The sequence below is a fragment of the Ranitomeya variabilis genome, chromosome 2 (genome assembly GCF_051348905.1).
Source record: "Ranitomeya variabilis isolate aRanVar5 chromosome 2, aRanVar5.hap1, whole genome shotgun sequence".
In the NCBI taxonomy this organism is placed as follows: Eukaryota; Metazoa; Chordata; class Amphibia; order Anura; family Dendrobatidae; genus Ranitomeya; species Ranitomeya variabilis.
The window spans coordinates 914516856-914530193 of record NC_135233.1 but is presented as its reverse complement, the minus strand read 5'-3'; the positions used below and the strand labels follow the sequence as shown (position 1 = coordinate 914530193).

The following is a 13338-nucleotide window of genomic DNA, read 5'->3' as shown; positions in this document are numbered from 1 at the left end:
AGGGAGTGAAAGGTGTCAATGCATTACAGAATGTGGGAAGCAGTGATACTAATGTAGATGTCACAGAGGATTTTCACAACTGAAATTATTTATATAGAGAGATGTCATGGTGAATTATACCATATCATTTATCCCTTTTATAGAAAATTTACGACAAGGAAAATAGAATAGTTATTTTCTTATGTCTTAGTATACAAAAAAAGTATGTGGCATCAAATTTCTTATTAGATTTGATTGATAATTTGGAAAATTACAAACTGTATAGACATTAAAAAGGGGATATGATAGTGCCTTATATATGAACATAAAGTGACTGCCTGAAACACGTGGTACTTTCCTGCGTTTCTCCCAAGACTGAACATCTGGTTTTAAGGGGCTGCTTAAGACTTCAATTTTGAACACCTATCCTTAGGCTATGTCATCAATATGAGATTGGTGGGGTCTAACGGTCTATCTGACACCAACAATCAGCTGTTAGCGGGTCCCACAATTGCAGGAAATACTTCGTGTATGCTGTCTAAACATCACAGCTCTATATTAATTAATGTTTATTGTCAGCTACTGCAGCTCTGCTCCTGTTGATGGTAATGGGAGTTGAGCTGCAGTACTCCATACACTGTGTACTTCCTTAATTGGGGAACCCCACCAACAGCTGATCAGTGGGAATGCAAGGTTTCAGGGTTTTAGACCCCTATCAATCTGATAGTGATGATCTATGTTGAGGAAGTCATCAATATTGTATTCCTGGGATCCCCTTTAAAAGGCATCTAATAAATATGGGGCCGCCAGACTGCCCCCAATAAATTATGTCTGGAAACATAAGGATCAGGCAGTTGGAACTGAATTGCTGAATCCTTTTGCTCGGTAGGGAGAATAGCCGTTGAGAGATGATTCTGGCAGCGGTTCTCTCACAGAGAACACAGGAATACTCAGCCAGTGTCACTTCTTGTGTTTGCCATGACTCTTGAAGCATACATATTGACAATATTGATGTCTTAGGCAGAGGTATGGGTCAGAAAAGTAGGTGATTAGTGCATGGCAAGAACTGCAGGACAGCATGTTCATTCACTTGCACCTTGAAGAAAATTGTTTACCACATGGTGTACATTTTTATCTTGGTAAAACAATATAGTAGTAATGTAATAGAGCCACAGAGCCACTTATTGGCAGCAGAGGTCACGTGTGCTGTAGTCATGACATCATCACTGTAACCTGTATTCATTTGGGACCATCGATGGAGAGACCTCACTGGAGTAGGGGAGGGTGATTATTTTCAACAACCACAAGTCTATGGGCTGAAGAAAGTTGAAAAGGGGAAAACCTCTTTCATAATAATTTTAATACAATACATCTTCAGCATTTATAAGAATTAGCAATACATAGAAATAGCCAAGAGGGTGAAGTAGAGTAAAAGGTAACACAAACAATAAGACAATCGGCAGCAATAGAGTATTTGCCAATCACATACCTTTGTATATGTCGGACATCATGGGCTCATTAATTATCGATGGTGCACAATCTAATATGACTTTCACCATTTCTTTCTGTCCATTCAATATGGCAGAATGCAGGATTGTCTCTCCCAGATTGCCTATAATACAGATTTATTTGAAAAAGGGAATTTAAAGCCACCTTAATATAAAGTTATTACATTATGATTGAATTGAAATGTAAAATGTGAAGCTCATTGCAGATTTTCTAAATAGTGGAGGTGTACAGATCCTCAATCTAATCTTAAGAATTTCATGGCAAGGTCAATACAACATATTGATGAATATCTGTCCATTTTTGGTGGATAAGAATAATCGGTGGTCTTCTTAAGTGCTGATACGTTATACCATCCATCTACCCACTCAGAGATCCATACTTTTTTCTTTTATTACCTTGAACAGGTTATCTCTCAAACCAGTCCCAACCTCCTTCCTTGGACCATTGCATGCTGGGAACACCACCACACAAGACTTGCAGTCTTGGAGATTCCCTGATCCAAAGTATAGCCATTACAATGTGACGCTTGTCAGAATTGATTACATCTCAGCCATTTTTCCAGCTCCTACATCATCAACACGTTTGTTCACTTGCAGTCTAATCAATCCCACCCCTTGTGAGGTGCCATTGTCACAAGATAATTTAGTATTTATTTATTATGCTTGGTTATATATCACCATCGTATTCCACTGTGCATCACAGATATTGTCATCACAGTCTCCATTAGGGCTCACAATATTCACAATCAACATGTCGTAGGAATGTACAAGGAAACCCATACAAACATGGGGAGAACCTACGGGCAGCACGATGGCTTTGCAACATTGTGTAGCTGTATTCAAATCCCACCAAGGATAACATCTGCATGGAGTTGATATGTTCTCTCCATGCTTGGTGGGTTTTCTCTGGTTGCTCCGGCTTCCTACCACACTCCAAAAGACATCCTGATAGGGAAACTAGATTGTGAGCCCCAATAAGAACAGCAATAATAATGTCTGTAAAGTGCTGTGTAATCAATGGCTATATTAGCAAGTAAAATAAAAATAAAAACATACAAATTCGTGCAGTTGTCTTTGGTGGGATTTGATTCCACGACTCCAGCGCTGCTCATCGTTAGTTTTATCCACTACCTACAATTTCAGTCGTATGGTCAATCTGTCCCACTGAATGCAAAAAAGGAAACAGTGCTCAATTTCTGGCTGTACCATTTCTGGTTTGGAGTCATAAATTACATTTTGTTTCTGCATTTTAGCTTGTTATACTGGATTTCAAAAGACGTAGGAAGGATCAACTGAGATAAATGTTACTTTTGGCACAGACTTTGCCCATTTCTGTGGTCCAGGCATCACTACCATGTTCTGGTTGTTGAGGCCCAAATTATTTACCTCCATTCACAGCAGAAGTAAATCTCGCTCTGATCTGAAAAGTAACTCTATAGGCCTTTTGTGTCGGCAATGAATACATGTCATGGACAGGACGCTCTCTGTTGCCAGGCATCTTTGTGCAGGTATCGAAAGCTAGGATTAATCTCTGTTTTATTCATAAGAAACGTGGCTATATTATGAGCTAATTCCCAGAGAATCTCCAAGGCAAGAAAAACATGAAAACAAGCTTATTTCAACTATTCTGTATTGCTCATGCTATCCTTGGTAGTATACCTAATCATAGTTGTGCAGGTTAATGGATCTTATGGATGTTATCGAGCACAAGCAACCGTATAATGGAATAAGATCTTATTTGATTGGTTTTAGAAGGAAATAGTGAGGTACCCTAGATTATTTGTATTTCTTCAATGGCAATCCTGAGGATTTCAATATGACATATTTTAAAATGTATTTTATTACAATTATGAATACAATATTATTTAGTTCATATAAGTTGGCAACTGATAAAACATGATAACAATATATCACTCTGCTATGTATATCTTTTATATTTTCCTTCTCCGTTTTCACTCTAGTATGTATGTACTACTAGCCTCTCTTTTATTCGAGGGCAAAACTTACCTTAGTGATTCACAGTTCAATGCCCAAATTCCCTGGATAATGGGGTTGTCCAGCCTTAGGCTACAAGTCTTCAGTCACGCTTTGTGACTGCAGACTTGTGAATCCTCACATTGCACCCACTGAGAGGACTATTTGGGGCCCACACTGGGAGCTAGCGGTCATGTGATGGCAAGTATTTGATTTACATGCATACAGTCACATGCCAGCTAAACATGTGCAGCATCACTCAATACAAGTGTATTGAGTGACGATAGACACGTCTAGTCGGACTGTGGCCAGAAGTATGTAAATCGCACACTTGCATTCACATGACCACCTGCTCCAAAAAATCCTCACAGTGTGCAATGTGCATGCTGTGAGGGTCCACAAGTCTGTAGTCACATACAGATTGTAATCCTTTAACCCCTTAACCCCAAAGCCTGTTTTAAACTCCCTGACCAGGCCACAATTTACAATTCGGACCAGTATAATTTTTATGAGGTAATAACTCTGGAATGCTTCAACATATCCCAGGAATTCGGAGATTATTTTTTGTGCCACACTGAAATTTATGTAATTGGAAAATTAAGGTCGATATTTTTTATATTTATTTGTGAAAATATCAGAATTTTGGCAAAATTTCGCAATTTTCAAACTTCTACTTTTTGTGCCCTTATATCACAATAAAACCATTAAATAATCACATTTACCTTATGTTTACTTTATGTCAACAACATTTGTGAAACACATTTTTTTTTTGTTAGGAAGTTAGAAGGGTTAAAATTTATCAGCAATTTCTCATTTTTCCGACAAAATATACAAAACCAACTTCTTTTAGGGACCACATCATATCTGAAGTGACAGGTATTTAAGTAGTGTTAAAGAAAAAAAAGAAAATGTTACCCTTTTCCCACAAAATGTTGCTTTAGCCCCAAGTTTTACAATTTCTCCTGAACATGCAGATACCCCATATGTGGTGCAAAACTACTGTTTGGGTACATGGCAGGGCTCAGAAGGGAAGGAGCTCCATTTGCTTCATGGAACACAAAATTGGCTGGGATAAATAGCGGACGCCATGCTGTGTTTGCAAGGCCCTTGATGTGCCTAAGCAATGTAACTAAGCCCCCAACAAGTGACCCTATTTTGGAAACAACACCCCTCAAGAAACTTATCAAGAGGTCTGGTGAGCACATTGAACACGCAGATGCTTCACAGAATTTTAAAACGCTCAGCCGTGAAAATTAAAAAATATATTTTTCCCGCAATAATGTTGCTTCAACCCCAAAATATTTTCATTTTCACAAGGGTATCAAAAGAAAATGGACTATAAATTTTAAAAACTGCACCCTTAAAAGTTCTTACAACCACAATCAACAAGTTCATTAACCCTCCAGGGGCTTCTCAGAAATGAACACAATGTGGAAGAAAAAAATTAAAATGTTATTTTTTTCCCACAAAAATGTTGCTTTAGCCCCAAACTTTGCATTTTCACAAAGGTAACAGGAGAAAATGGCCATAGCATTGAGCATTTTTAACTCTCAGGCGATTCACAGAATTGTATAACATTGGGCTGAGTTAAAGGAAAATTGCCATTCTTTACACTAAAGATTTGGTTTGGCCCCAAGTTTATAATTTTCAAAGGGATAATGTGAGAATATGAATGATACAATTTGTTATGCAATTTCTCATGAGTAAACCAATGTGTAGTCGAAAATTAGTTTTGAGGCACAGTGCAAAGTTCAGAAGAGAAGACGTGCCATATTGGAGTTCAGATTTTGCTAGAATGGTGTCAGGGTGCCATGTCACATTGTAAAAGCCCCTGAGGTGCCAAAACAGTGTAACGGCTCATAAGTGACCACATCTTAAAAACTCCACCCCCCAATTAACTAATCTAGGGGTGTAGTGAGCATTTTGACACCACATGTGCCTCACAGAATTTTACACGATTGGGCGGTGAAGAAAGAATAATTACATTTTTACCACTAAAATGTTGTTTTAGTCCCAAATATTTAATTTTTATAAGGGCTAATAGGAAAAAATGGACCTCAATGTTTGTTGTGCAATTTAAGTTAAATATAATCAGGAACAATTATATTCACAGTACAAAGTTTAGAAAGGACGAAGCACCATATTACAGTGCAAATTTAGTTGTTATGGTTTGCAGGTGACATGACCCAGTGGAAGAGCCCCTGAGAGGCGAGAATAACAGAACCCCTCATAACTGACCTCATTTTACAAACTACATCTCTTCATGAATTCATGTAAAGGTGCAGTAAGCTTGCAAGGGCAGGGTCCTTGCCCCCAGTGGCATATCCAGGGGGGGCAGCCAGGGCATGTGCCCCGGGTGCAGACGACAGGGGGGCGCCAGTGGGCCGCCTGATGATGCGGCGGTCCAAGGAGGCTCCTCGTCCTGTACTGAGCGGTCACATGGTACCGATCATTACAGTAATGAATATGCGGCTCCACCTCCCAGAGGGGTGGAGCCGCATATTCATTACTGTAATTAGTGGTAACAGTGACCGCTCAGTACAGGAAGAAGCTGCCGGCATCCGGGAAGGAGGGACTGCACCGCGCCAGGAGCAGGTGAGTATAATGAGGAGGGGAGCGCAGCGCGATATTCACCTGCTCCTCGTTCCGGCGCTGCTCCATCTTCAGCAGTGATGCTGAGGTCAGAGGGCGCGGTGACGTAGTTAGTGCACGCCCTCTGCCTGAACGTCGGTGCTGAAGATGGAGCTGCGGCTGGAACGAGGAGCAGGTGCAATATTGAAAGTGCCTGAGCGACGGAGAGGTGAGTATGTGATTTTTTTTTTATTGCAGCAACAGCAAATGGGGCAAGTGTCTGTATGGGGCATCTTATGGGGCCATGACGTTTGTGTAGTACTATATGGGGCAAGTGTCTGTATGGAGCATCTTATGGGGCCATAACATTTGTGCAGTACTATATGGGGCAAGTGTCTGTATGGAACATCTTATGGGGCCATAGCGTTTGTGCAGTACTATAACGGGGCAAGTGTCTGTATAGAGCATCTTATGGGGCCATAACGTTTGTGCAGCACTATATGGGGCAAGTGTCTGTATAGAGCATCTTATGGGGCCATAACGTTTGTGCAGTACTATATGGGGCAAGTGTCTGTATGGAACATCTTATGGGGCCATAATGTTTGTGCAGCACTATATGGGGCAAGTGTCTGTATGGAGCATCTTATGGGGCCATAACATTTGTGCAGCACTATAACGGGGCAAGTGTCTGTATGGGGCCATAATCAACGTTTGTGCAGTACTATATGGGGCAAGTGTCTGTATAGAGCATCTTATGGGGCCATAACGTTTGTGCAGTACTATATGGGGCAAGTGTCTGTATGGGGCATCTTATGGGGCCATAACGTTTGTGCAGTACTATATGGGGCAAGTGTCTGTATGGAGCATCTTATAAGGCCATAACGTTTGCGCAGCACTATATGGGGTAAGTGTCTGTATAGAGCATCTTATGGGGCCATAACGTTTGCGCAGCACTATATGGGGTAAGTGTCTGTATAGAGCATCTTATGGGGCCATAACGTTTGTGCAGCACTATATGGGGCAAGTGTCTGTATGGAGCATCTTATAAGGCCATAATTAACGTTTGTGCAGCACTATATGGCGCGAATATCTTTATGGAGCATCTTATGGGGCCATTATTAACCTTTATGCAGGAATACATGGGGCTCCTGATTCAATATAATTATTCAAAAACACTTAACCTACTGATGTCTCAATTAATTTTACTTTTATTGGTATCTATTTTAACATTATGGGGATTCAGGAATGTACCTTGGCTTGGTCATACAGTTTCAATAGAGTTAAGGTTCAAATGGGGGAGGTTTGGGGAGGGGGGGGGGGCCAAACTGATCCTTTTCCCCAGGTGCAGGAAAGGCTAGATACACCTCTGCACCCTCGCACAGCTCCATTGACAAATAAAAAAGTTATGGGTCTCATAGAATTTTTATAGGACAATAAAGTTATTAAAACAAAACTATAGAAATTTTAAATTGTTGTTGTTGTTGTTGTTGTTGTACTGACCTGGAGACCCATCTTTCCATGTTAATTCTATTGTACAATGAACGCCTTAAAAGTGAACACCAGAAAAAAAGAGGAGTGCATTTTTTCACCATGTTAACTTATTTGGATTTTTGTTTTTCTGTACATTATATAGTAAAAATGACAACTCATTCAGTAGCAAGTCCTCAAAAGACTATGTTTACAGAAAATAATAATATATGGTTATGTCTTCTAGAAGAAGAGAAGAAAAAACTAAAGGCCAAAAATGAAAATTGGCTGCATTTATGTTTATTTGTGTGTGGTGTTTGGAGGCAACACCACAGTAGTATAAGCGCAGTAGAAGAAACTAAGTTATTGACTTCCTCATTACTCTAGAATAATGGATGATAATATTGCACAAAATAACCCAGTAAACAAACATCACTCAGCCAGATTTGTGATTTCAATACTTGACAGAATGACAAGACAAACATGAGCACACGGCCTAAGCTTGGAATTAATTCACACCCTCACTACATTAAGCTAACCATGCACATGATACAAAGATAAAGGTTTAGTTCTGCTGCATAACCTTACTTTAATTATGTTAAAATAATTCACAATTTAATGCTTCAGAAGCCATAGCACATCATCTATAGACAATAAATGTCCTGAGATCACAGAGGGCTGCAGTTAAGGTTTATTCTTTTGGGGAATATGAATGTGAATATGTTGGCATCAATATTCTCTGACACACAAAAAAAGTATATTTATCTATAAAAAGAACTGTATGCTGCATAGTCATCACATTATGACTTTTTTCTTTATAAGTGAGGGTGTTTCTAGGCTCTTTAAAGATAAATGGCTTTACCCCCAAGTCATAAGTATCCCCACCTTAAAAAAAAATGCTTTATATACTACTATATAATACATTGTTGCCACTATATTACCAATAAATATTACCATCATACAATGATTAGTAACAACATGGAAGTAATATTTAAAGAAAACACACCGTGCAAAGACTAATATTACAAATGATACCGCAATCCAAGGTTCAAATAATACCGTTACATCATGACCACAGTTATTACACCTTCATAGTGACTGGATACACATATATTACTTACTGGTGATTTGTTTTTATGGAATTCATGAAAGCACCAATGAGAGGGGGGATCTGCCCTTCAAGGACAGAAAACCTTCAAGATAAAAAGGGCGGCTCCTCTCTCCGCATCAGTGGATTACAGTGCATGAGAGGACCTCCGAGTTAGGGTACACACATGTATATAAATTTATACAAATTATAAAAATTATCCTTAACCCCACCTTAAATGGTAAACTATATACAGCAATCCACCAACCAGAAGGTGATGGCTTAGTAACGGGAGGGAATATAAGGCTGCTACCATTGGTTCCGTAAAAACACATTACCGGTAAGTAATAGACATGTTTTCCTGTCACCCATGACAGCACCAACGAGAGAATTACAGAGAATTACTCTATCAGGAAGGGACCACAGCCTGTAGAAACCTCTTTGCAAACGTGAGATCAGAAGAGGCAGAAACATTCAGTCTATACTGGCTATAAAAGTTGGAAGGTGACGACCACGTAGCTGCCTTACAGATCTGTTCTTTGGACACTTCTGCTCTTTCAGCCCAAGACGTTGCCATCGCTCTTGTAGAGTGGGCCCTCAGGTCGTCGGGAACCGGTCTTCCTGTGCCTACATAGGGCAATTTGATAGCTTCCCTTATCCATCTGGATAGGGTACCCTTTGAGACTAAGACAAAAGGAGCCAGCTCACCGATCAGCTGAGGAAGCCCGGAACTCCGTCCTGATGAGACGTAGTAGAACTCCAAAGAAAAAAAAAAAAAAAAAGAGATGTTCCAGCTTCCAATAAAAAATAAACTTTAATCCAATACATTAAAATCAGGAAAGCTCCCGGAACAGCACCATAACACCGTGGAGGCAGGCTACGCGTTTCGACCGAAGTCTTTATCACAGCTGATCTACTTAGTTACATGCCCAGTATAAAATGAATCAAATACCAATGAAATAGTGAGAAAATGTCACATGACCAGAAGGTCCTAGACAATAAAAAAAATGTTTGCATTGGTTTTGTTATATGTACCAGTTACTTTTTTTTATTGTCTAGGACCTTCTGGTCATGTGACATTTTCTCACTATTTCATTGGTATTTGATTCCTTTTATACTGGGCATGTAATTAAGTAGATCAGCTGTGATAAAGACTTCGGTCGAAACGCGTAGCCTGCCTCCACGGTGTTATGGTGCTGTTCCGGGAGTTTTCCTGATTTTAATGTATTGGATTAAAGTTTATTTTTTATTGGAAGCTGGAACATCAATTTTTTTTTTTCTTTGGTACCCTTTGAGACTCCCATCCCCTTCCTAGAACCCTGGAAGGACATAAACAGAGACCTATCCTTCCTCTAAGGTTTTGTTGCCAACAAATAGTGAAGAAGGCTTCTCTTTCATCTAGGGTATGGAATTTCCTTTCCCTATCATTCTTTGGGTTAGGACAGAAGGAAGGTAGCGATATCTCTTGTGACCTATGGAACCTAGATATTACTTTAGATACGCAGGCTAAGGTTTTAAAACTACTCTATCGTACATTACCATGGTAAAGGGAGGATTCTGCTGATAGGGCCTGTATATCGCTTACTCTCCGTGCTGTAAGGGCTACTAAGAGTATAGTTTTTAATGTAACCAGTTTTATGGATCCTTCAGTTAAAGCCTCAAAGGGGATTCTGTTATAGCATTCAAGACCAGGTTCAAGTCCCATGGAGGGATCCTGGCCACTGAGACTGGTCTGGATCTAGCGCATGCCTTAATAAAACTGACCACCCATCAATTACCCACGAGGTTGTAATTATACAGAGCCCCTAAGGCAGATACCTGAACTTTGAAGGTACTAACCACCAGGCCCTGTTCCTGCCCTTTCTGCGGAAACTCCAGTATTTCTTTAGGAGTACCTTATCTTCCAGCTAACACACTGTAGATGACAGGAATTTCTTCCAGGTCTTACCATAAATTTTTGTAGTGACCAGCTTCCTACTAGCAAGCAAGGTAGAGACCAGGTTGGTAGAAAACCCCTTACACTCTAGCACTGACCTCTCAAGTTCCAGACTGTTAAGTGCACCCCAGTCACCTGAGGATGGAACATGGGCTATTGAGCTAGAAGGTCCGGGATCTCTGGAAGGACCCACGGTTCCAAACTGACATATTCCTTAGCCAAAAGCACCAGGGCCTCTTGGGCCAAAAGGGGGCTATGAGTACTACTCTTGCTCTGTCCTGCCTGATCTTCCTGAGAAATGCTGGTATTAGACAGACTGGGGGGGGGGAGGCATAGGCCAGGGTGAAGTCCCATTTGATCCAAAAGGCATCCACCACTTGAGGATTTTCTCTTGGGTCCAGGGAGCAGAACCTCTCTACTTTGCTGTTCTGTCGAGTGGCGAAAAAGTCGATTTCCGGCCGCCCCCACATTTCCACCAGATCCCTAAATATTGCCGTTTTGAGAGACCATTCACCCTGCGGAAGTGATCTGTGGTTCAAAAAATCTGCCTTCATGCAGGTGAAGGTTCCCCCTTCAAGGACAGAAAACCACTGATGCGGAGAGAGGAGTCGCCTTTTTATCTTGAAGGTTTCCGGTCCTTGAAGGGTGGATCACCTCTCTCGTTGGTGCTGTCATGTGTGACAAGAAAAGTAGTATTATCCTCTTACTGAGCATAACTCACCATGCAACGATTTTACCAATAATACCAGTATATAACTACATTACATAGTGTGTGAATAATAAACTGCTCAAAAAAGCAAAAGGTACACTTAACAGAATATAACTCCAAGTAAATCAAACTTCTGTGAAATCAAACTGTCCACTTAGGAAGCAACACTGTTTGACAATCAATTTCACATGCTGTTGTGCAAATGGAATAGACAACAGATGGAAATTATTGGCAATTATCAAAACACACTCAATAAAGGAGTGGTTCTGCAGGTGGGGACCACAGTACCAATGCTTTCTGGCTGATGTTTTGGTCACTTTTGAATGTTGGTTGTGCTTACACACTCGTGGTAGCATGAGACGGACTCTACAACCACACAAGTGGCTCAGGTAGTGCAGCTCATCCAGGATGGCACATCAATGCGAGCTGTTGCAAGAAGGTTTGCTGTGACTGTCAGCGTAGTAGCCTACCAGAAGACAGGCCAGTACACCAGGAGATGTGGAGGGGCAATAGGAGGGCGACAACCCAGCGGCAGGACCACTACCTCAGCCTTTGTGCAAGGAGGATAAGCACTGCCAGAGCAATGCAAAATGACCTTTGCCACAAATGTGCATGTGTCTGCACGAACAGTTAGAAACTGACTCCATGAGGATTGTGTGAGTGCCCAACGTCCACAGATGTGGGTTGTGCTCACAGCCCAACACCGTGCAGGACGCTTGGAGTTTGCCACAGAACAATAGGATTTGCAAATTTGCCACTGCCTCCCTGTGTTCTTCACAAATGAAAGCAGGTTCACACTGAGCACATGTGACAGACATGAGTCTGGAGATGCCGTGGAGAGCGATCTGCTGCCTGCAACATCCTTCAGCATGACCGGTTTGGCAGTGGGTCAGTAAGGCATCTAACTGGTCTGTAGGAGCCGGAACTCTTAATGGTTGGTATGGGATCAAATACTTATTTCTCACTGCAAAATGCAAATACATTTATATAATTTATACAATGTGATTTTCTGGATTTTATTTTTGATATTCTATCTCTCAATGTTAAAATTAACGTACCCTTAAAATTATAGACTGTTGATGAGTGCAGGAGAGTACATAAAGCAGGGGAACAAAGCAGTACAGTGCATGTAGCACAGCTATAGAGCAGTGCAGTACATGTATCACAGTTATAGAGCAGAGCAGTACAGTACATGTAGTAAAGGCAGAGAGTATAGGAAAGATGCGGCACAGCATATAGCACAAGTAGACAGCATTACAATATGTGAATTACAAATGCAGCACATGAGTGCAGGATAGTACATGAAGCACAGGATTGGATCAATGCAACATATGCGGTACAGGTAAAGAGAAGTCCAGTACATTTAGTACCAGCAAAGAATATTAGGTAAGAGGCAGTAAAGAACATGTAGCACATGTAGACAGCAGTAAAGTACATGAATTACTGATGCAATTCATGACAAAGGCGTATCTAGCAAACTTCAGTTTTGACCAGTCTTCTGCAGCACATCCCAACACGGTGCTCTTAATAGTAGCAGTGTCTTTATAATGCTCCTGAATAAAATATACTGGTTCTACTCTGTGCCCCTGAATAATTGCCCCCAATTGTACTCCCTTCAAAAAAGATGTCACTCCCATTGTCTCTCTTATGGTATATGCCCTTCACACTGTCCTCATCTGTGAATGATTTCCTTCATACTGTCCACTTTTATGAGCTACCGTCTGCCCTTATTAGCTATAATCATCACACTATCCCTATCTAATGTCCCTCTATACTGCCTCACACTTCAACCCCTCTGCATACTTTTCCTTAATTGCTGGGCCATTACACTATCTTCCCACACTACCTCATCTTTATCCTTACCCCTACACTACCCTATCTCTATGCTATGAACTCTCACACTTTAATCGCACTGTCCCCTAACACATTGCTCCACCATGCTGTCTCATTACACATTTCCCCCATATTGTTCCCTCACATATTTTTCTCCTCATACTGTCCTGTCACACATTTCTCCTCCCATATTGTTCTGTAACACCCTAGGTAACCGGTTGTTACAGTGATGTTGCCTTCCTTTCGGGGAGGTTGAATATCATGCGTGGAGGCA

General features: G+C 40.9%; 1 protein-coding gene across 1 annotated transcript in view; it reads right to left on the bottom strand.

The window, feature by feature from the left end:
* Positions 1-13338, bottom strand: part of LOC143810019 (transient receptor potential cation channel subfamily V member 6-like) — a 216672-nt gene that overhangs the window by 143204 nt on the left and 60130 nt on the right. Inside the window, exon 5 of the mRNA XM_077292933.1 lies at positions 1469-1591. Within this exon, the coding sequence (XP_077149048.1) occupies positions 1469-1591 (123 nt within the window). The remainder of the gene's footprint in view (positions 1-1468; positions 1592-13338) is intronic.